This window comes from Vigna radiata, chromosome 2 (assembly GCF_000741045.1).
Source record: "Vigna radiata var. radiata cultivar VC1973A chromosome 2, Vradiata_ver6, whole genome shotgun sequence".
Classification (NCBI taxonomy): Eukaryota; Viridiplantae; Streptophyta; class Magnoliopsida; order Fabales; family Fabaceae; genus Vigna; species Vigna radiata.
The window spans coordinates 19,721,611-19,747,150 of record NC_028352.1 but is presented as its reverse complement, the minus strand read 5'-3'; the positions used below and the strand labels follow the sequence as shown (position 1 = coordinate 19,747,150).

At 36.4% G+C, this 25,540-nt stretch overlaps 1 protein-coding gene across 1 annotated transcript; it reads left to right on the top strand.

Moving 5' to 3' along the window:
* The first annotated feature begins 1,853 nt into the window (after positions 1 to 1,853).
* On the top strand, positions 1,854 to 11,836 carry LOC106753978 (organic cation/carnitine transporter 4). The gene is made up of 2 exons (XM_014635901.2): positions 1,854 to 2,371; positions 10,364 to 11,836. The coding sequence occupies exons 1-2, from the start codon at positions 1,942 to 1,944 to the stop codon at positions 11,659 to 11,661; spliced, it is 1,728 nt and encodes a 575-aa protein (XP_014491387.1). The 5' UTR covers positions 1,854 to 1,941; the 3' UTR covers positions 11,662 to 11,836.
* The last annotated feature ends 13,704 nt before the right edge of the window (positions 11,837 to 25,540 follow it).

The following is a 25,540-nucleotide window of genomic DNA, read 5'->3' as shown; positions in this document are numbered from 1 at the left end:
AATATTTAGCATAGCTACTGCTCAGATCTTATATAATCTATAAATCTTTAATCAAAGGAGAACAACTTCATCAAGGAAAAGAGAAGAAAGAAAGAGCAAGTACTCGTCCTACTGCTCTTCATGTGCATATCATCTGAAGCTTCTCTATTCAAGAAGAATCAACCTCACTAAAGAGAAGAGATAAATAGCAAGCACAAGTATGAAGAATGAAGATCAACAATGATGCTCTCCACATTTACAAGACTAATGTTCTTCAACAAAGGAAACAATGTCCAAGTTACAAGACTGTACTTCATTTTATATATATATATATATATCATCTGTAAGAGAGTTAAATTAAGTCTGTAACTTTACAAGTATTAGATTGTAATTGTAAACATATCCTCTCAATGAGAGTTAAATGTATATACCTTGTAGAATTATCCCTTAATGGATTTGGTGTATGTTCTGGAGAGAACTATAACACTTACAACCAAGAGTGAGTGGTACTCAACTAGGCAGCATATCAAGTAGATACAAGGATTGTCTAGGGATGCTAGGAGTGGCTAGAATTCTTAGGTACCAAGAGTTGCTAGAATAATCAAGTGCCAAGAGTGGCTGGAATACTCAGGTGCCAAAAGTGGCTAGAATACTTGGAAACTAAGAGTGGGTTAGAATACTCAAACTAAACGTATTGTCTAGGTGAACCAAGAGTGGGTAAGACTTAACTAGGCAATGTATCAAATACCAGGATTATCTAGGGATACCAAGAGTGGTGAATAATACTAAACAATCAAGAGTGTGTTAAACTCAACTAGATGGGAGTCTGAGGATACTAGGAGTAGTGAATAATAATGCACAACCAAGAATAGGTTAAATTTAACTAGATAGGAGTCTATGAAAACCAAAATTGATGAATAATATTGCACAACCAAGAGTGGCTTAAACTCATGTAATCTTTGAAAAAGATAAGTGGAACCTCTCAAGAGTTCTTGGAAGAGACTAGACGTAACTTAGTTGGAACGAACAAGTATAAAAATCTTATGTATATTGCTTTATTCTATTAAATGTCTTTTTGCTTTCATTATTAAAAGACAACGTCTAAACAAGTTGTTTAAACTATCTATTTTTCTATACTCACTAGATGCTGATTATGTGAACTAAAACATGTATGTTAGTACACTTTTATTCAAACTTAAGGTACTTAATGTGTTTATTTGAAGACTCACATTCCCTTCTATCACTACAGTTTAAAGATATGCATTATGCTTCTTATGAAATTTTTCTAAACATTTCTTATAACTAGCATCTAAACATTGCCTTTAACTATCTTATAAAACAAACATTAGGTACTTAATGTTGTGAAATGAATTTCAAAACACTATTCAATAACTCATTTATAGTATTTTCCTGTGACTTCAAATTGTAACCACTTATATAAGATAAACTTGTCTTATCTGATAGGATCTCTAACAATGTATAATAACTTAAATTATATATTTAAAATAAAATTGATATTATTTATTTAAAATTTTGTAGATACGAACACTTGTGCGTTTTCGCCAACTAAAATAAAATTGATATGCAGAGTTCCTTTGCAATTATGATATTTAATTTTGTTCATAATATACCTTTATAGAATTTTTCAGCTCATGTATCATTCATTACATAAAATAAGTGATCTTATATCCTGAGTAAATTTCAATCGGTGAGTATAATACAAAAATACATTATTCTTATATATTTCTCTTTTATTCTTGTGCGAAGCAGAATTCAAGCAAAAACAATTTACATAAAATCTAATAATAGAACTTTTATGCTTGACAAATCCCACTGAGTTCATTTTCACATCTTAGAAAAATAACAATTCAACCACATTTAAAAGAAAGCAATGCAATCATTTACAACCCCTTCTAACATTCTCCTCTGCCACGAATAAACAGAGGAAGGAGAAACTACCAAATGGCCACCAAATCGTCCACTGAATCCAAAGATGAAGGCGCCGATACGTCCAACTCGCCTTTCATTTGGGCGGCGGAGAAGCCCACCGGAGCTTCATTGGAGAAACTCTGCATCGACGAGATACTGCAGAAGTACTGCGGCGAGTTCGGGCGGTGGCAACTGAGGCACTTCGTGCTCACCAGTCTGGCGTGGGCCTTGGAAGCCTTCCACACGATGGTCATGATTTTCGCCGATCGCGAACCAGAGTGGCGGTGCCTCGACGGCGCGGCCGGTTGGGAATGCGACCCGAGCGCCAAAAGCGTGTGCCGGTTTGAACCGGGTTCGTGGGAGTGGATGGGGGACTCGACCGTTGTGGAGTGGGGGCTGTTTTGCGCGGATAAGTTTAAGGTCGGGCTGGTTCAGGCCGTCTTCTTCGGCGGCTGTATGATCGGTTAGTTTTCTCTCTCAATGTTTACTGTTTCTCTCTCAACTGTCGTGTAAGATGTATCTTATGTTATAATTACCATAATTTCATCAAACATAAATACACTAAAGTACAAATTGTGTAAATTGCTTTTATTCCTAGTTTTTAAACTTTCGTAATAATTAATTATCTATGAAAAAATAGATATTTAGATTCTTTATGTAAGGTTTGGATTTTGGTCCAAGGTTTTTACAGTCACTACCACTTGATTAAAAGGGGTTAACTGGATAATGAATAAAGGTCTTAAATACTTCCTAGTTCTCTAAAAATCTAATATTCATTTTTATCATTATGAAATAATGAAAGCTTTACCAATACTTTTTTTTTTTATAAATGTTTCTATAAAATAGCTAAAACTATGAAAATCCAACATAAATTGTAGAAACATTATATTTTAGGGTGATTAACCAAAATTGTCCCTTTTATAAATAGTTTCCTCAGAGAGATTGGAATAACAAGAATTATATACTAATGTCTAATGTTTTTTTTTTTTATTTCAATAGGGAAATTCTAATTAATTAAAAATATAAATATTTCATATTAATAATATATAAAAATTAAACTCCTAGAAAAGAATGTGAGGATAAATGTAGTCATAATAATAAAGTACTTAGATAACACATCATCATTTGCAAGAGAATTTAACGCCATTTGTCTTTTATTATGTTCTCACCTCTGCATATGTGCAGTAGTTCAGAAAATATGTCTTTGTTTTGCCATTCTTATCTTTGTTTTCTTCATCTCTATAGCTAGAGTTCGAATCTTTAGCACCCCCAACACAATTCAAATAACAAAAACAAGTAGATAACAATACAGAGTATAACTTCAAACCCACATTGCAAAGGAAAGAAAAATGTTTACAAATAGGTCAATCAAATAAAAGGAGTAATGGGGTACATCTATATATTCCTTTGAATATAAACACATTTTAACTACTTTTATTTTATTTGATAATATTTTCTTAAAAATATCTTAAAAGTTTATTAATATCTGAAAATTAGTTACATTATACCATTTGTACTTTTTATTTATATGACATTAACGAGAACATTTAAGAAGAGTAAAAAAACCATAATAATAATTTTTCATTAAATCGAATCTAAATATAGAAACAAATAACTACAATTCATCTCAGGAAAGAGCAGCAAAAGGCCATGTCATAACACAACCCGCCAATTTGCACGCTACGACAAGCTGTTCTGGTGAAGCACTGTCGCCGCCAAATTCTTCCGCAACAAATATTCTTCACAGACACGGGTGGTATTTACTCTAAAATAATATTATAAAAAAATAAAATCGTTAGGGTGGCATTCTTGAAGGAGGAACAACAACAGTACAAATAAATTTAATACCACGTGTTAAAGTGTGTATGGTAATGTTTTCAATATTTTATTTGTATGTTTATAATAATTATTAAACATTAAAATAATTGTTTGGAGAGATTTGCATTTCCTCCCTACTCATTTCTCTATTTTTTATTAAATTTCCTAAACAACAAATTAAGCTTTATTACAAATGACTCTACCTTATCCATGCAAATACAGCCAAAATAGCAATTAGGTACCGGATGTTGCAAAGATTCTTAAACCTCAAATTGCCATTCTGGGTAATCAAGCTCATATCGAATTACACTATATGCATATAGAGTCTTATTTCCTCCTAATTTAACTTTTATAGGAAAAAAAATAAAAATTGTTTATAATAGATTTTAGCTTCTAATTAAAGATCTTATTATTTTTCTTGAATATGAGAATTAAAAGCAAATAATTTATATGTATTTGTTATTCTAGACTTCTTGTATGTTAGACTTCTTGTACTTTTGTTTCTGGTAGTTTCATAACTGCCTTTCTGTTTTTGCTATAGTCATATGTGCCTTGACTATATATTCCATTTCTCAGTTTATGATACAGTGAATGAAATACGATTCCAATATTCAGATTCATAATTCCTCTCTTAGTTTCTATTCTGCTTTCTTTATTACTCTTGTTTCTCTCCTCTCGGACCCACCATGGACACAAACAAGATTAGTCAAAAAAAATGTCTACAAAGTTCGATATTGAGAAATTCACTAGCTCAAACGACTTTGAACTGGGAAATATCAAGATGGAGGCAATCTTGATTCAACAAAGTTGCGATGAAGCAGTGAAGGGAGATTCGAACATGGCTTCAACCTTGACACAAGATGAGAAGAAAAGAATTATCGATAAGGTCAGGATGGCAATTGTTTTGTGTCTTGGTGATAAGGCACTAAGGGAGGTTGCAAAGGACAAAACCATTACTGGGATATGGGCGAAACTAGAATCGTTGTACATGATGAGATATGTGGCTCATAGGTTGTGTTTAAAACAAAAAATATTTTCATTCAAGATGGTTGAATCAAGAATGATTGAAGAACAACTTACAAAATTCAAGAAGATCATTGATGACCTTGAAAATATTGGTGTAACGCTAGAAGACGAAGAGAAGGTTGTCATCCTTCTGAATCCTCTTCCAAAAACCTTTGAGCATTTCAGAGGCGCTTTACTTTATGGAAAGGACCAGTTGATCACCTTGGAAGAACTTATCACATCAATTCGAACTAAGGAGTTCTAGAAGCTTCAAGATTCGAAAGCAACAGAGGAGGTGTCATCGGGTCTTATAGCCATGAAAAGAAAAGGGAAGAAATAGGAGGGTAACTAGAAGAAGACAAAACCAGAAGACAAGAAACAAGTTAGATGTTTCAAGAGTCAAAAGATTGGACATATCAATAAGCATTGCCCAGAGAAGGGTAAGGATTCTCGGATGTAAGAAATAACGGATATTGTTGAGGCCTCCGAGGGATATGAATCAGCTGGTGTTCTAATGCCTTCATCAGAAGACTCTTAGAGAAACCGGGTCATGGACTCAGGTTTAACATATCATGTGTTCGGTGAAGGATTATTTTGAGAGTCTTGAACAAAAGGAGCATGGCACTATACTTCTTGGCAATAACAAGGCCCGTAAAGTGCAGGGTATGGGATCAATAAGGCTCAAAATGTTTGGCAACCATGAAATGGTGTTGCAAGGTGTGAGGTATGTTCCTGAACTAAAAAAGAAATCTAAGTTGTATAAGCTCGTTCGACCTTATGGGTTATTCCACGAAGGTTGAGAATGGAATAATGAAGGTATCCACTGGAGATTCTGTCATAGCCAAGGGCAAAAGAAGTAATGGGTTATACATCCTAAAAGGACCCACTTTCATTGCTCATGCTTCGTTTACAAGTGAGAAATTGGAAGATAAAACTAGACCATGACACTTGAGGATGGGTCACATTAGTGAGAAAGGCTTAGAAGAATTGGAAAAGCAAAATCTCCTAATGGGTGACAAACTTTTCAAAAAATGGATTTTTGTGATCATTGTGTCTTGCGGAAATCTCACAGGATGAAGTTTGGAACAGGTAAGCACACTTCAACCCAACCATTTGAATATGCATATACTGATTTATGAGGTCCATCAAGAACTCAAACTCATGGTGAAGGGGCATATTTTATGAGAATCATTGATTATTTTTCAAGAAGAGTTTGGATTTACATTATAAGGAACAAATATGAGACATTTCAGAATTTCAAGGAATGGCATACGCAGATTCAAAATCAACAGGGATTCAAGCTGAAGTGTTTGAGAATAGACAATGAACTTGAATTTATCTCAGAGGAATTCAATAATTTTTGTAAGATCCAAGGAATCAAGAGGCATAAGACTATTGTTGGTACCCCTTGTTGACAAATTGACAAGTGTACCAAATCGTACAAGTAATATAAATGGTAAGACCAAGTATCGTTTTCCCAAGAGACTCGTATGGCTTCCTCGTTTGCGTGAATTAAAATAATAAGACTTGAGAAATTAAAATTAATAAATTGGGTTTGAGAGAAAAAATATTAACAAGCAAAATAAAGGTTGATTCAATTGACAAGTGAAAACAATAGATGAATGGATGTTGTTGGGTACTAACAATTTCATCTATTCCACTCTCTCTTACATACTACCCTTGATTATTAAGTGATTGATTCAATTGTTATGTGACTTTCTTAGCCTCCCCTTAACCCGATCCCTCGGCGAAAAGGGCCTAATATTAACTACTAACTTGCTATCCCTAGCCTCCCCTAGTAATTAATACTGCATTATAAACATCAGATAGCGCAATTGATCGTCCTACCCCTATCCCTAGGTGGTATTGCAAAATCAAGAGATTACTCACCAGTTCATGTCATTACTGCACGTCCCCATGTCAATAAAGACAAACATCAATATACTGAATGAGTTAAACGATAAAGGCCTTAAGCACAGATGATAACCCAACAATAATCAATCGAAACATATGGAGACCATATAAATAATCAATAATTTCAATAAGCGAGAGTATCAAAAGATTACATTGTTTTCCCCAACAACAATAGGGTTTAGTTCACCATAGACATGGTGAAACTAGATGAAAAATGGAAGAAGAATGGAAACGCAAACCCTAGAAAAGATGAAAAGGAGCCTAAGCATCCAAGAGATCCTCTCCAGAGAGCAAAATTAGGTCTAGTCGTTCTCCCTTGTCAAAAGAATGACTCTGAATTCGTAGTAGGGGTATATATAGGTGAGGAGCGCGTCAAAATCAGGCCCAAGTCCAGTGAGCCACCGCCGGGCGGTTTAAGTGTGCCGCCTGGCGGTTTCCCATAACCTGCCGCCACCGCCCGACGGCAATCGCCACCGCCGGGCAGTTTCCCTCAGATCCGCCCAGCATCAATCGCCATGCCTTCTCCTTGTCCTGGACCGCCCGACGGTTTAAGTGTGCCACCGGGTGGTGCGACGACTCTTCAAATCTTCATTTTTCCGCTCTTTTCTTGAGTCAACGACCTGTATCTTCAACTCCATTCTTTACTTTTCTCAAATTAGTTACAAAACAATGCAAAACAAGCATAAAATTGCTAAAAACAACTTTTGACTCTCTTCAGACTCATTTATTGAGTTTTGCTTGATTCTAAGTTCATTCCAAGTAGTAAAGGGTGTAATTTGGTCTAAATTGACATATGAAAATCACTGTTTTTCAACCTTCATCACCCCTCAACAAAATGGCCTGGCAGGAAGAATGAACAAAACCATTCTTGAAAGAGTTTGGTGCATGCTTCTTGGAGCAGGTTTATACAAAGCATTCTAGGGAGATGTTGCCAATACTATAGTGTATTTGATCAACAGGAGTCCATCCACGACTCTCAATTATAAAACACCAATGGAGGTTTGAAGTGGAAAGACGATTGATTACTCCAATCTAAAGGTGTTTGGTTCTTTGGCGTTTGCTCATGTAAAAGGAGATAAGTTGGAAGCTCGAGCTGTGAAAAGCATTTTCCTTGGATATGCAGAAGGAATCAAGGGGTACAAGTTGTGGAGGTTAGATACCTAACCTTCCAAATTGATTATCAGTAGAGATGTTATTGTTGATGAGAAAAGGATGTCAATCCATTCTGAAAATTCAGAATGTGAAAGGAATAAGGCTCTCCTTGAGGTGGAGCGCTCAACTGGTGAATTGCAAAGAAATCTTCCCTTAGATCTTGATGATGATTCAGATGGAATACTGGTTGACATTGGACATACACAGGGTGCTGATAATGAAATTAGCAATTACCAGCTTGTTCGAGATAGAGAAAGAAGGATCTTTAAACCAACCAAAAGGTCTGGGGAAGTAGACTTAATTTGTTATGCCTTAAGTGTTAATGGAGAACTTGAAAGCTTTGAAGAACCCATAAATTTCAAGGAGGAACATGAAAGCAGTGAAGGACAACTTTAAGGAAGAATAACACATAAAGACTTGTGAAACTACCGAAGGGCAAGAAGGTAGTTGGTTCCAAGTGGATATTCAAAAAGAAAGAAGAGATACCCGGGGTTCAAAAGGCAAGATATAAAGCGAGGTTAGTGGCTAAAGGCTTCACCTAGGTCGAAGGTGTAGATTACAATGAAATCTTTGCTCCTTTGGTGAAGCATTGTTCTATGAGAATTTTAATATCAATTGTTACCTAGTTTAATTTGTACCTGTAACAATTGGATGTTAGAACTACTTTTCTGCATGGAAAATTGGATGACACCATATACATGAGACAATTAGAAGGTTTTGCTTTGGATGACAGGGTGTGTCTTCTGTTGGCTTAAAGAAAAGCCCAAGGCAATGGTACAGGAAATTTGATAATTTCCTAATAAAGCTGAATTTTAAGCGGTGCAATTTTGACAATTGTGTTTATGTTTTGAAGCAAGAAGATGTGTTGCATCTACTGTTATACGTGGATGATATTCTTGTTGCCAACTGTAATATATGCATGATCAGTGATATCAAAACAAAACTGAATACAGTGTTCGAGATGAAGGATCTAATGAAGCCACACAGATTTTGGGTAATGAAATTGAAAGAGATCAGGTGAAGGGAAATTTGTTATTATCTCAACAAAATTATATGCAAAAGGTGGTATCAAGGTTTCGGATGTCTCAATCCAAACCCGTTGGCATTCCTCTTGGTCAACACATGAAACTCTCAAAGAATCAAAGCCCAAAGATTGAAGATTATAGGAAAGAAATGGATTATGTACCTTACTCTGATGGGGTTGGAAGCATCATGTATGGCATGGTCTACACAACACTTGATTTGGCCCATGTTGTTAGCGTTGTTAGCAGATTCATGATTGAACCTGGACAAGCCCATTAGGAAGCTTTGAAGTAGATGTCGAGATACATAAATGCATCATTGAGCTCTGACTTGTTCTGTAAAACAATTTTCAAGGTGGAGGTTTTATTGAAGGTTTTGTAGATGTAGATTTTGTTGGATGCTTGGACACCAGAAAATCTTTATCTGGGTATGTGTTTACCTTATATGGAATAGCAGTTAGCTGGAAATCAAATCTCCAATCTATTGTTGTTCTTTCTACCACTGAAACAGAGTATTGTCCATTGGTTGAAGGAGTAAAGGAGGTTCTTTTGTTGAAAGGAATGTTACATGAACTGGGCATTGAGCAACAAACTGTTCAAATTCACTATGACAATCAAAGTTCTATTTGTTTGGCCAATTATCAAATATATCATTCCAAAACCAAGCACATATATGTTAAAATGCATTTTGTCAGAGATACAGTGGAATCTGGTGTAGTTAAAATTGTGAAGATTACATCTAAAGACTATTTTCTCCCAAAATGGACCTCCAATTGATGATCCGAACGATCAGAATGAAGAACCATACGTCTGGAACCTACTGTCCAAAAATCAGTTCGATCCAATGGTGAGCGACTTCGCAACAACGAAAAAACTAGTGCAGGTTATGTAATGCGAAAATACTTTCATCTTTTAGTTTAGGCTCTTTCTCCCAACGTAGATATCAAATTGACGATTCGAACGGTCAAAATAAAGAACCATATGTCTGGAATCTGCTGTCCAAAAATTAGCCAAATCCAACGGTAATTAACTTCATAACGACAAAAATACCAGTACAGGTTTTATGTTATGTGGGAATGTTACAATGTGTTGTTGCTCTTTCTACCACTACAGCGGAGGATTGTGCACTGGCTGAAGGAGTAAAAGAGGCTCTTTGTCCAAATTCACTCTGAGTGTCAAAGTGTCATTTATTTGGCCAATCATCAAATATATCATTCCAGAAAAAGCACATATATGTTAAAATTCTTTCTGTTTTTGTTGTGTATTCATATGTGCCTTGACTATATATCCCATTTCTCTGTTTCTGATACAGTGAGTGAAATACGATTCCAATATTCAGATTCATAATTCTTCTCTTCTCAGTTTGTATTCTGCTTTTTTTGGTACTCTTGTTTCTCTCCTCTCGGACCAACAGTATTAAATGAAAAACATAATTTTAGATAAAATGTAGGAAAAATCAAAGACATCAAGTGTTTTCTTTGCATGGTATTAATTATATTTTCATAATTAACAGGTAATGTAACATCTGTTAGCAACAATTTCAGGTGCTGGAACATTCGGTCACCTTTCAGACTCAGTCCTCGGAAGAAAAGGCTCTCTCACAGTGGTTTGTGCCCTAAACACAATTTTTGGCACCTTGACAGCCTTCTCCCCTAGCTACTCTTTCTACATCTTCTTTCGCTTCCTCACTGGTTGCAGCACCGGTGGCGTTGGTCTCTGCGCCTTCGTCCTCGCCACCGAGCCAGTGGGTCCCAGATCCCGCGGCACCACCGGCATGTGCACCTTTTACTTCTTCTCCTCCGGCATCGCGATGCTATCTGTCATCGCCTACATCTTTCCAACGTGGCGAAAACTCTATATAGCCTCTTCCATCCCCTCCCTCCTCTTCCTTCTCTTCGTCCTCCCCTTCATTTCAGAGTCCCCAAGATGGTACCTCATTAGAGGAAGAAAATCCGAAGCAATGAAAGTCATCACTGCCATGGCTACCACCAACGGTAGCCACATCCCAAAAGGGGTTCGTCTAATTCTAGACCATCAATCACCACAATTACCACAATTACCACCACCACCACTATCATCTTTATCATGCAACAGCATTCAAGAACAGGTATTAGCAGAGGTCAACTCCTTAAGCGAGTCCCAAAATCAAGAGAAATTAGTCTCTGATTCTATCCTTCTGGGCTCACCCAAAGGATCGACATGCCACGCGGCGGTGGCTGGTTCGCTTGTCGACGTGATACGCTCGCCAATGACACGTTCGAGGTTGATCCTAGCCGTGGTCATCAATTTCCTATGCTCCGTTGTGTACTACGGCTTGAGCCTCAACGTGGTCAACCTTGAAACCAACCTCTACCTCACTGTAATACTCAACGCCGTGGCGGAGATGCCGGCTTTCATGATAACAGCGATTTTTCTGGACCGGTGGGGGAGGAAGCCGTTGACCATAGCGACGTTGTGGTTCAGTGGCGTGTTCTGCTTTGCGGGGAGTTTGGTGAGAAATGTTGGGGTATGGAAGGGTGTGAGAATGATTTGTGGGATTTTGGGAATTTTTGGAATGGCGGGGACCTATAATCTGCTGTTCATATACACGGCGGAGCTGTTCCCGACGGTGGTAAGGAACGCTGCGCTAGGGTGCGCCACGCAGGCGGCGCAGATGGGTGCGATACTGGCGCCGCTGGTCGTCGTTATTGGTGGATCGTTTCCGTTTATGATTTTTGCTCTGTGTGGACTTGGTGGAGGATTTTTCGCGTTTTATCTGCCAGAAACATTGAACCAACCTCTTTATGATACGTTAACGGGAATGGAGGCTACGGAAAACAGCGTTACCTCTTCCATTGTATGACGGTGCTTTCATTTGTGGATTTTTTTGTGCTACAGTTTTGTCTTTTCAAGGTGTTGTTTATCACAGTTTTTTGTTTCGGTTGGTATCTGTGTATGCGTTTTGTTTTTCATATACTTAATGGATGTTTTTATCATCTTAATCATCATTTTCATATTTCATTGTTCTTTAGATGTGAATGTTACTTGCTTAGGAAAAAAAAAAAACGAGTGTAAGAGTTTTGATAGATATTATTTAGTAATTCATTCAACGATTGGATATTACATCATGAACTATAGAAAAAAAGAAATTGTTTTTCAGTTATAAAACGACAACAAAAATTTTAAATTACTAAAATAGGAAGAAAAAACAAATACATATTATCACTGTTTTAATATTTATTTATTATTTTAACATCGTGTTTGAAAAGAAAAAGGTTTAAACTAATACGGTGTAGCAAGATTGATAACTAATTGGTTTTGTTACTCTTACATTGATTTTGTTAGTTTAAGATTTATTTTTTTCTTCAACGAAATTTGTTAGAATATATTTTGACTCGTATACAAGAAAAGATATTAAAATCATGAGTGGAGAATACAATTTTTATAACGGTTTTTTATATTGATAAGGTATAGAAAGTAACATCTAAAAATATCGTAAATATGAGAAGTTTTTTTTATACTGGTTGCATTTAGAATAGATAGAGAAACATTAAAAATATTGTTGTTTAGTGAAAGTTATTTTTTTTTTTCAATTTATAAGAGTGTTTACTCTCTATAAATCAATTTGTAGTGGTTTTTCAACCTCCACGATTAGAGTGACCGTAATATATTTATGATGTTTTATGATTTTTGGAATTGAATTTATGTTGTGAAACTTTTTTTTTGAAGATTTTAATTTTTTTATTAATAACTATTATTTTGTAAAAGTTTGAAAATTCTTTTACTTTCAACTATTTTATTTAAAAAATTATCTTGATTTTTTCTATTTTTTTAGATTTAATAGAGTATTCAATTTGATAATTATATTGTAAATGTTTTAACTTGTCTGGCTTGTATTATTTAATTTGTGAGTTTATTACTTTATTTTACTTGCATTATTTCTACGTGATAATATATGTCATGTTTATATTTGTATCAACAATATTTACTTCTAACAATTTTCATATACTTTAATGGATATGATAAAATTCTTTTACCAAAGTATTTAAATATGTATCATTAAAATATTTCATTTTCAAAATCACCATAATAACATACAAATAATTTAAACTAAAACATAATTACAACTTAAATAATTACTTAAAATCCATAATAAATTAAAGGGTTAAATATGTGTTTCGTCCTTTAAGTATCACACTATTTTGAGTTTAGTCCCTACTCGAAACTTTGATGGCTTTTAATCCTCTTAGTTTTGAAACTCTTATATTTAGTCCTTAAAAATGAACAGCGTTAGATTTTGGTTAACGGTGCCCCACATGTGATGTCAGCTTTTTCTCGTAACGTGTAATTGCGTGCAAAGTTGTTTTTTTCTCTTCTTTTTATCCTCCGGTGACTCCATCGCCACTTCCACCTTTACTTCGTTCATCTCCATTGCAGGGTAAGGTGGCCATTGTCACCGGCGGAGCCACCGGAATAGGAGAGGAAGCAATGAGGATATTCGCGGAAAACGGAGCATTTGTGGTCATAGCAGACATAAAGGACGAGAATGAAGTTGCAGAAACAGTGGCATTCACAGTAGAAAAATATAACAGCTTAGAGATCATGTTCAACAACGTTGACAACGACTTTATCCCTGTTGTCAACCACTCCACCGTCTAGTTCTCCTCCCTCACCGGGTCTTCACCATGTCACCTAATAAACTCTGGAGTTGCAAAATCACTCACCACAATACGAATTGTAATTGAGACTGCATAAATCTGCATGATAGAAGAAACGTATTGGTCACATGTAAGTAAAGTAAACTCTCATCAGTAGCATCAGCAAGAGCTATACCAATGTCTGCCTTCTTGAGAGCAGGTGCATCATTTACTCCATCACCGGTCATTCCACAAATGTGTTTCCTAGCTTGCAAGCGTTTCACAATCTCATACTTGTGCTCTGACCAAATATGCAAACCAACTAATATGAGCAAAGAATCATATAATAATAAACTACTACTACTACTATCAATTAACCTTCCATCCACCACATGTCAATAATAAGCAAACCAAAATTAATTATGATAAAAAAGTAATAAGTTTGATGAATAACATGCAACATAAATCAGATGTCATAGGACTAAGATCACATTAGTTGCTTATATAATACAACACTTATTTCTGATCCTTATTAACCTCATAAGCTATAAAGAATTATGATTGCATTATCATAACACAAGCAAAGCAAAGGTGTGCACTATCTTATGAGAAAAAGCTAGATCAACTTGAATTTAGAAAGATGTGTGTGAATGTGCACATTATAGCTGCAGGCTAGAAGCTAAAAAGTGCCTCTAGCATTAGCAAAAAGAGTGACAAAGTGTGAATAGATTGAATTCGGTTTATTCATACTCATTTAATTTTAACTGATAAATAATTACTTATTAAATACAATATGAAAGAATTTTATTATATATAGTTAACATGTTTAACGATAATTTAATTTTAACTGAAATAATTACTCATTTAATTTTAACAATAATACGATAGTTTAACTGCCACGCAGACCCAGATACTCACTTTCTCTTCTTCCCACCTTTAAATTCCCCTTCTCTTCCTTGTTTCAATTCCACTACTTTTTCCTCTGCTTTCGTTTCCTTTGGTAATAATCCCATTCTTCATCTTCTTTTCACTTTTTGCATGCATGCATTGTTCCATATCTCATCTGTCTCTGTTTTCTCTCATCTTCCATCTTATTACTATCTCTAATCGACGCGTTTTATGAAAACATATGCATTCTTGTCCTCTCTATCGTAACTTTTTCAGTTTCATTATGGTTGAACAGGTAGTGAAAATGGGAAGCATGTCAAAATTGATCGTCTTCTGTTTCTGTCTGAGGACCCTCTTGTTTTCTCTGGCGTTGTCTGGACCCAACGATGGCTTGCGCCGGATTGGACTGAGGAGAGGGCGAGCTCCGAGATGGTGGACTTAAAGTGTTGCCACCGCCGCCGCCGCTACTAGGTGGCATGGTGGAGACCCCAGTGAGGGAGGAGAACTAGACGATGGAGTGGTTGACGACGGGATGAAGTCGAAGGAGTAGACGGTAGAGGAGCAGACGGAGTCGACGGAGCTCACAAAGAATTTGTCGCCGACGGAGAGCACAGAGAGTCGTTGGGGGGTGGAGATGAACGAGGTAAAGTGGAAGTGGCGATGGAGTCACGGGAGGATAAAAAGAAGAAAAAAGAAACAACTTTACACGCAGTTACGAGTTACGAGAAAAAGTTGAGATCACATGTAGGTCGCCGTTAACGAAAATCTAATACCGTTTATTTTTAAGGACTAAATATAAGAGTTTCAAAACTAAGAGGATTAAAAGCCATCAAAGTTTCGAATAGGGACTAAACCCAAAATAGTGTGATACTTAAGGGACGAAACACATATTTAACCCTAAATTAAATATAGTTTCATCATAAAAAAATATCATAAATTTCTTAAATATTGCTAACACTAAATGATTCGTTTATACTAAAAAAAGAATCAAACTCATTTTCATCACCAATTTACTGAAATAATAAAAGAAATATATTAAAGCAAAATAGTCACTTTAATACAAATATATTTATTGCCTAGCATATTACATATTTACAAGATCAAATATTTATTGTGATTACTTCTTTACCGGTACTCTTTGATGAGCGCATATTTATATCCACATGTATGCTTTAAAATATAAGTTTTTGATGAAATTCATGTGTTTAAATGGTTGATTTTAAGTGAATTTGTGATGATTGAAATTATTGGGTTTGAGAATTAAAAAGACAGAAAAAGTGAATTTTAGCGCATAAATTATTCTTAGATGTCATAATGTTTGTTGATGCAACTAAAATTAGAGTTTAATTGTTTGAAAGCTTGGAGAAATGTACAAATTGCAATTTAAGGCCCAAAATAAGATTTTATTTGGAAAATAATATTCAAATGGGCCAAACAGGTAGTCTTTACACTTGCACCCATATGTTTACAATGATACACCTCTCTTTTATAAACTAGGCCCAACAAATAAGCCTAGACAGTAAGCTTTTTCTCCTACACCCCTTAAGTTTCTTTTTTCTACCCTTCCTATCACTAAGTAGTCAGATTTCACCAGATCATGCCACGTGACAATCTAATACCCATATATCTGACCATCAAGAAGTTATCATGTCATTAATCCTACTACACACCAAATAGACCACTCAAAACATGTCACCTAACCCCTTTTGCCACGTCATCACCATCTCCAACAAGAAACCCTTATTCCAAATCCAAACGCTAGCCACCGGCCACCACCATCTCCACGTACCAAAACAATCTTCAACGCACATCACCATCAGCTTCACTTGGATCACCGTCAACGCAGTCGTTTCTCCCGCAGCACAGTGACACCATCCTTCATCAATGACGGCCACCACCTGCATAACTCAACAAACCACAAACAAATCTGTCTTCCTCACACCTTCGCCGCTGCAGGAACGGTCATCACAACGCCTCAACCATGCGCCCTCACCATCTTTCTCACATCATCATCGTGTCGTCATTGTTCTTCCTCGCTATACCAGAATCGCAAAGCCTTCTCCTCCATCGAGCATCACTCTCACAACCATCCTCGCACAAGCTTTTTCGACCTGCAGTAGCGCCACTTAAACCACCATTCTCGCGTTCATCATCAAAGCTGGATTCACCTGCAAGACCCAATTCGAAGAAACCCTTTGAACTCTCTGAATCGCCGCCACGAAACCCAACTTTGCCACGACCATGTGAGTTTGTCTTCTCATGAAAGTACCTGTAGAAAAATCCGAGATTCCCTCAACCCAGAATCGTGTTGCTGGTTGCATCCTTCATCTCCATCATCGCCTTCGCATCTCAATCAAGCCGCGTGAAGGAGGAGGAGCGGAACCCATGATGGCGCAGTGCAAAAGCAATTCCCCCAATCTGCTGCAACCCTAATTTTGGGTGGGGAAGGGTCGGGCACGTGTCAAGAACCTATTGGGCATCATTTTTGAGTCAAAGCTGGTCAAACAGGGGCTTCTGGTGCAATTTTGGAGAATTCTGAAGGGGCTAAAGTGTAGATAGAAGAAATTTCAGGAAAAGCTAAAAGATAAAATTTAGTTGTTGAATTAATTTAATTTGGAAATATCAACAGAAAATATCTTCCAAATAATGTTATAATTATCTAAATCTTTTAGTTATTTGGAAGATATAAGATAAAATATTCTGTCAACTGAATATTCAGAGTGGAAGCCCAATCAAGCCCTATATAAAGAGACACAAGGGAGGCGGAAAGGAGACTTCATTCATTCACCACTCCTCTCTCTTATTTCATCATGTATTCAACTTCATTCATGGTGGCCTAAGCATCTAGGGTTATTCTGTTGTGATTTCATTATGGATTCTGACGTTAAGTGAATTAATGTAATTGTTTATTTTGATTATTGATTTAAGTTGTTCTCTCTCTATGTCTTTCATTTCTCTATCATATTAAAAGCAAAGGTTTTTGCATTATAATGTGTTTGAATCTACATGCATATTAATTATATGAGTTCTAAGGTTTCTAGATTTAATTGAGAATCTACTTTGATTTAATTTAGGAACTTTCATATAATTAAATTGGTTTTTACTATCAATTGAGAATGTACTTTGGTTGGTAGTAATAATTTCAACTATAATCAATTGAGAATTTACTTTAATTGATTAACTTTTAACTTAGTTAGGGGATTTAAGAATAGACATGATTAAACACAATAGAATTTGATNNAGAATGTACTTTGGTTGAATTTATTGTGAATAATTTAGAAAGGTCTTGCATTTGAATGATAATGTACTTTGATTAACTGCATGGTCGCCCTCAAATTAATTAAGAATGTACTTTAATTAATTTGAAACTTAAACAATAATCAATTGAGTAATGATTTGTGAATAACCGATGATGAATCTATTTTGAAAGAACAGTGGAATTAGTTTATTTCTTCATACTTGTTTTTAAGTTTCCTATTTGTTCTACAACATTCTTTAAACATTCTCACTTTTATTCATAAGCATTGCATAACATTCATAAGAGTCAGATATTTGAAAGCAATTTTGTGTTCGTTAGGAGACGACTTAGGGTTACTTTAGCCCTATCTACTTTCATGAATACTAGTAATACTGAAGTTGCTTTGAAAAATAGTATTAATTTGATAGCTTCAACGATAGCGTATCATTCTCCAATAACATCATTCTCAAGAGAGCGACGCATCAACAATGGTGGTTACGGGTAAAGTGTTAATTACTAAAAATTGAATATATTTATGAAAGTCAAATACAAGATTACAATATAGATATATAAAACAATGATGAAACATAATAAAGTATACCATAATTTTACCTCATTGATCACTCGGGTTGTAGATTTAAGCTTGTTCATGTCCTTCAATAGTTGGATGTATGTCTCTATATATCGAGTCAACCTAAGAAAAGTTATTGTTTAATAATTCAGGAGGTCCCTATTTTCAGACAGAATCTTAATTTAGTCCTTTTCTTTTTCAATATCTCAATTGGGTCCTAATTTTATAAAAATTGCAATAATTCAGCCCTTTCTGTTAAATTGAGCCCAACGGCATCAATTTCTGGTTAACTGGCACGTTGGACTTTTATCACCCTTGCCAGGTCAGCTTTTTGAAAGGGTAAAATGGGAATAATAAAAAACTTCAGCCGTCACCGCAACAGCCGTCACCGCCACACGAAGCCTCCCTCGTCCTCGACCTCCCTGACGTTGAAAGCCAAGTTCGCACCTTCGTCATCTCCACCAGAAACACAGATCTGTAGTGCCTCCATGGCTTACTCGTCGCCTTCTAACTTGTGGGCTTTCATCATCATAGACCGATTGCAAACTTCTTAAGGTTACAGATCTGTTGCTAGGGATGGATATGTCCACGCTAATATCCTCTTACTCTGAAACAATTAAACTTGAAGCATATTCTAAGTTTCTAGAACTTATAACAGTCATCCTCCCATCAAGTGAAGAAGCTTCTGAACTTGAAAACTGGGGTTCCACTACTGCCATTTGGATAAATTTTGCTATACTCTGTATAAGATGATTCTCAAAATCTCCATCATCCCTTTGAATGTCCTTGTTACCATATCTGACAATACACATATACATTCAATATGGTTTGGGACAAACTCGCCCGATAAGGAAATGTTCTTCAGGTGAAACATATGGAACAGGAACTGATTTTACACAAACAAAAGCTAGCACCCTATGAAATGCAGGTAGGTTTGTTACAAAATGGGAAAATATAGCAGGTATTCTGGTAGCTAGTTCAGTGTAGATGAGTGATGAATCAATATTTTACACCATTCATTTAGTTTTTCGCGCCTAATAGTGTTGATGAATTGTGCTTAATTCTTAGTTATTGTGTCATTTTCACCATTTGGGCTTAATTAGACCAATAATTCTTATTTTAATTAATTGGAATTATTTGAGCTTAATTATTCCTATTTGTATTTTCAGGGCAAATTTTGGAATTACACTGTGAGACTTTTGGAAGGACACCAAGCAATTGAAGAATTTCCACAAAGTCATTTTAGAATTAGTCAAATTTTAATTTAGTAGATTAGGCTTTTTAAACTAAATTTTGTTATTTGGACTAATTTTGGTAGAATAGACAAAAGCCCAATTGTAAAAATGGTGACATGNCCCTAGGGTTTTTCAAATGGGTGGACCCCACCATTAGCACAAGAATTTTCGGACCTAGGGATTAAAATGAAGTTGCAGCCGTCATTTTTTAGTAGAAGGCTTTGCTTGGAGCAATTGTAGAGGGCTGGAACGTTTGCTTGAGTGTGGAGAATGTAGCTCACGGTTTTCTAGCTTCCATGGTTGAATGAAGAGCACACTTTTCTTCGTTTTCTTGCAACATTACTTACCTTGGATGAATGAGAAAAGCTTTGTTACTTTCGTGTGTTGATTCTTGTGTTGGAAGAGTCATTTACGTTTCCTTACTTTCTATTGTGTGCAATGAATGTTCCTCTTTGTTTAGAGTTTCCATTTGAGTGAAAGAGGTTTTATCCTATCAAGGTCTTGAATGGAGAGTCTTCTCTTTGTCTTTTGGTTCCAACATGTGCATCTTGATGGAAATAACATCTCCTTTGCTTTTCAAATTGCTTGCACGGTGATGTGGTGGAGAGAAGGAAGTTGGTTCATTGTTGGGAAGAAACCGAGGGGTGTTCGGAAGAAAGAGAATGTCTCCTTTAGTTTTTACTTCATTTGAGCATACACATATAAGGGCACGGTTTCCATAGTAGGAGCATGTCCATTTTTGTGTTGGTGCATTAGAAGAAACATTAGCTTTTGGTTTGGGGAGAGAGGACCAGTTCTAGCACATGGAATGGGATTATGCATGGTATTTGAGAGAAGAAGTGTAGCTTGTTGCATTGATAAGCAATTGTCGAGACTTGCTACGAGAAAGAGAACACCTTTTGTTCATTTTAATCGAGTTGACCTTGCACATGTGGCATCTTGAAAGAAGCACTTCCACTTTTTGTATTGAAGCATTCAAGGCAACATTTCTTTTTGTGTTTATGGATGGAAGACCGGTCATCCTTTGCCATTGAGAAAGAGTGAGCACGGTTTTCATAGTGATGTGGCAAGCACATGTTTCTTTTCTTGTAAAATGAAGCACATGGGACCATGTTGAATTGTTTGTTGAAGAAAAAAAAAGGGAATTAACGTAGGGAGAGATGCACCTCACGGCCATGAAGGTTTTCATAGGCCTTTTGCATTTTTAGAATTCATTTGGTGCATGTCTTGGGTCACATGAATGTGTAGGAAGAAGCATGTTTAATTATTCTTTTGTTTTAAATTAATTTGCATAGTAGGATTACTTGCTTTTTAGTTTCTCTAATTTAGCTTTGCATTTAACTTAATTTAACTTTGTTAGGTAGTTGTTTGTTGCCTTGTTGGGGTCTAGTATTTTATTTTATGTTGTCTTAATGTTGTCTAAAATGTTTGGTCTTGTTACTTTAGTTATCATGTTAGCTTAAATTAACTGTGTTGGTCATTAGCGATATTGCATTGCTTCTTTGAGATTTCTGGACTGTATGTGTGATTGCCACTCTGACTTGGTTAATATCAAATTTGTATTTGCACTTGCAATTGGGTATACACTTAGTAGCCCTGTTGGTGTTGAGTCTTCTCTTAGTTTATGAAACTGCATGGTGTAAATTAGATTTGATGTTAACAGTGTGTTCACTTAGTCCGCTTTTATGAAAACATAATTAGCCTACACTTAGTTGAGTAATTGTGTTGGATTAGGGGTTTGAGTTAGCTTTATTTTGTTGATCTGTGATAGGAAGCATTGTAATTAAGTTAATGACCAACCGTCTTCAGTCTGTCTTTGAAACCGTTTTTAAATTTGTGTTTAATTATTAGTTGCGTCTGAGTTTTGATTTTAATCATCTGCAATCACAAACGTTTTCACAACCCCCCCCCCCCACCCCAGTTCGTGTTGGACTTGATTCTTGAACCGCAAATTGGTCCATGGGAGACGACCTAAGAGTCATTTCCTAGCTATACTGCATTTCTTATATGCAATTAAATTTGTGTGGGTTGCGACACCCATCAATGAGACCAATCCCTGGGACACAAACAATGCCAAGACTTGGACCCAAGCCCAGTAACCATTTCAATGAAACTTTGTTGTGCAGATCATAGCTGTACTTCCGACGAGTTCCATAATGCCACACGTACATAACAACCATGAAGAAGAACGATAAGACAAGAGGAACCCATCCTCCCTGAGGCACTTTGATGAATGCTGCTGATAGATATACTCCCTCTATCATCAGAAACCAGAAACCCAGAACTCCCGCCACCGTCACCTCTGCGCAAGCGGTCACCGTTCCATCTTCTCTTGTAACTGGGACTTTATCTTGCACGGCTCCTCCGCCGCTCCATCGCCAAGGATCCTGAATTAGTGGCGCAATCGGACCTGCAAAGCAAAATCCAGAGAAGAACAGAAATGCCAGTCTCTCGCAGAACCTCCGTCGTGGCGCAACCATCTCCCTTGCGTCTTCATCGTCAACCGTTGTTATTGTTCTATATAGTATGAACAATCTTAATTTCATATGTTTTTTTCATTAATTGTTAGAGTAATTCATCTGTTTCATGAAAAACATATGAAATTAAGAACAAATTCAAATACATGAGGGTTTACAAGGTTACATCATCCCTCAACAACAAATAGAAATTAGTTCCCCATAGACATGGGGAAACTATATGAACAATGGAAGAGAATGAGACAGAGAAAGCCTAAGAATTGGGAAAAGAGTGTGTTGCTATGCTCTTCTCTGCCAGAGATACAAAACCTAGAGCCCCAAGGTCCTTTAAATAACGTCAGAAACGAGCAAAAATAGTGTGCGGTTCAATAGATTCGAAACAGAGCATAATTTGGGCCTGATCCACGAAACCTAACGCTCAGGCGCACCACTTAGGGCGCCCGAGCAGTGAAAACACCTCATGTAAGGCTTGGGCCTTTTGAAAATTCTTTGCACAGTATAGAGTTAGTTGAACCAAAAATAATATCATCAACATATATTTGGACATATAGTTTATCCTTATTTGAACTTTTGATGAACAGTGTTGAGTCTACTTTGCCCCTTGAGAATCCTTTCTTTATGAGAAATTCACTTAAACATTCATACCATGATCTTAGAGCTTGTTTCAAGCCATACAGAGCTTTTCTCAGTTTGTAAACATGATCAGGATGTTCAAAGTCTTCAAATCCCGACGGTTGTTCTACATAAATTTCTTCCTTAATATACCTATTTAAGAAAGCACTTTTGACATCCATTTGATATAATCTAAATTTCATTGTAGGTGCAATAGCAAGAAGTATCCTTATAGCTTCTAGTCTGGCTATAGGAGCATATGTCTCGTCATAGTCGATTCCTTCTTCCTGACAGTAGCCTTTAGCCACTAGTTTTGCCTTCTTCTTTATGATCTCACCAGAATCATCCATTTTGTTCTTAAATACCCACTTTGTACCTATAACTTGCAGGTCAGGTCTTCTTGGTATAAGTTCCCATACATTATTTCTCCTGAATTGGTTCAACTCTTCTTCCATTGCCATCATCCAATTTTCATCATTTAATGCCTCTTCTACATTTTTTGGCTCAATTTTGGATACATAGGCAACATTCATGCAGAATTGATTTAATTGCCTTCTTGTGGATACTCCTCTTGAGATGTCACCAATAATATTGTTATTAGAAAAATTCCTTGGTACTTTCCACTCTTTAGTCGATTCTGTTTTGGGAGAGTCGACTTGTTCATTACCGTTTTCCTTGTCAGTGGACTCTTCAGGCATTTCATCTCCTCCAGCTGAATTTTCATCTTCATCAGCTAAGTCCTTGACTTGCTCAGAACAATTAGGAGCCATGATGAACTCATCAAATGCAACATGAATAGATTCCTCAACATTCATAGTCCTTTTGTTGTATACCCGGTAAGCTTTGCTGTTTAAGGAATACCCTATGAAGATAGCTTCATCTACTTTAGAGTCAAACTTGCCGAGGTTCTCTTTGCCATTATTCAACAAAAAACATTTACTTCCAAAGATTCTCAAATGTGAAATGCTTGGATTTCTTCCTCTCAGCAATTCATAGGGAGTAAGCTTTAATATTGACATTATGATAGTTTTGTTCAGTACATAGCATGCAGTACTTACAACGTCTGCCCATAAATCTTTTGGCATATCTCTGTCATTTAGCATAGACCTTGCCAATTCCTCAAGGGCTCTATTTTTCCTTTCAACAACTCCATTTTGCTATGGAGTTCTAGGTGCTGAGAAGTTATGAGCAATTCTCATTTCAGCTAGATAATCATTAAAGTCTTTGTTTTGGAATTCTCCTCCGTGATCTCTTCTGATAGCCTTAATTTTGATATCCATCTCATTTTGAACAGCAGTAGCAAGGCGTTTGAAAACTTTGAGTGTGTCATTTTTGGCTGCAATGAAGTAGGTCCAAGTATACCGTGAGTAGTCATCAATAATGACTAGTCCATATGAATTTCCTCCGAGACTTTTTGTTGTTATGGTCCAAAAAGGTCCATGTGGAGTACTTGCAGTGGTTTCCTGGTTGGCATCTCTCGTTTACTCTTGAAGGTTGTTTGGTCTGCTTCTCCTTTTGGCATGCATCACATAATCTGTTTGCGGTATAGTGAATTTTGGGCAAACCATTTACCAAGTTCTTAGAGACCAGTTTGTTTAGTTGGTTCATACTGATGTGAGCGAGTCTCTTGTGTCATAACCAAACATCTTCTTCTTTAGTCATCAAACACACAACAAAATTGAATGAGTTGTATGTGAAGTCGATTACATAGATGTTGTTCAATCTTTTCCCACCAGTAGTAACTTATCTGTTGTCCCGTTGCTGATCAGACAATATTTGGGCTCAAATGTGATCTTTAGACCTTTGTCGCACAGCTGACTGATGCTAAGCAGATTGTGTTTTAACCCTTGAACAAGCAATACATTTTTAATTTCATAGGATGAAGGAGTTTTTATTTTACCTATGCCGACGATTCTCCCTTTGTTATTATCACCATACGCGACGTGACCAGTAGCTTTGTAGGAGATATCTGAGAACTTTGTGGGATCTCTAGTCATGTGTCTCGAGTAGCCACTGTCAAGATACCACGTAGAACTTTTGGACAAAAGTTTCATATCAGCTTTAACAATTCTGGATTTTGCCATCACAGTCAACTCTTCTTTATTCTTGGCCTTCTTGATATCAATTGGATAACTTTGTTTGTCCTTCTTTCTCAGAAACCTTGTGAATCTGTTATCTGACAAAATTGATCTTTGTGTTTCTGGACAAGGTTCTCCGTCTTGAGTTTCCTTGTGTTGCAAGTTTCCTATTTCAAAGGATTCATAGAAACCATCAGTTACAGACTTTGACTTCTTATTGCAGGGTGCAAATACAAAATCAATTTTGAAATCATAAATCCTTTTAGAATGCGAAACAGAAGCCATCCTCAAGTTTATAGTCGAATCAAAGAAAAACAGAGTTAACTAGTTTTTCAAATATCTTATGAAAACCAGCTCTGGTGTCAATTGTTGGAAAACAGGTAGGCTTCTTTTTACACCAAGAGGGGGTGAATTGGTGGTTTATCAAAAACAAAATCTTTTCGCAATCTTGAAAACAAAGTATTAAACTTTTCAAACTTTCTTGAAATGTAAGTAATGAAAATTTGTATGCGGCGGAAAAACGTAGTTGACTATGCTAGAAGTAAAGTTGACTGTAAAGTAAAAATGCAGGGATAGAGAAAATCAAACACTGGTTTTTATACTGGTTCGGCCAACAATGCCTACATCTAGTGTCCTTCCAACCCAGGAAGCAAATGCACTATAATGGTTGCGGTTTTTACAAGGAATTTATAGAAGGCCTACACATCTAAACTATAAATCTCCTCTCTAACTCTTAACCAAAATATAGGCAACAAAAACAGCAAGACTTGTAGCAGGATGTCCCCTCTCCTGCAAACTGCCAACCACCACTTTGAGCAATCCTTAAAGTGAACCAGACTCTACGAGTCTATCCCTTGTAATCACAACAGGTCTAATACAGCAGTCTTCAAGGATGCCAAGCCAGAATCTTGATCAAACAGAAACACCTTCACTATGCAGAATATGATCAAGCAATGTGTGCGTAGTCAGTCTCCCTTTTGAATCTCTTTCAAGAAAGATCACCACC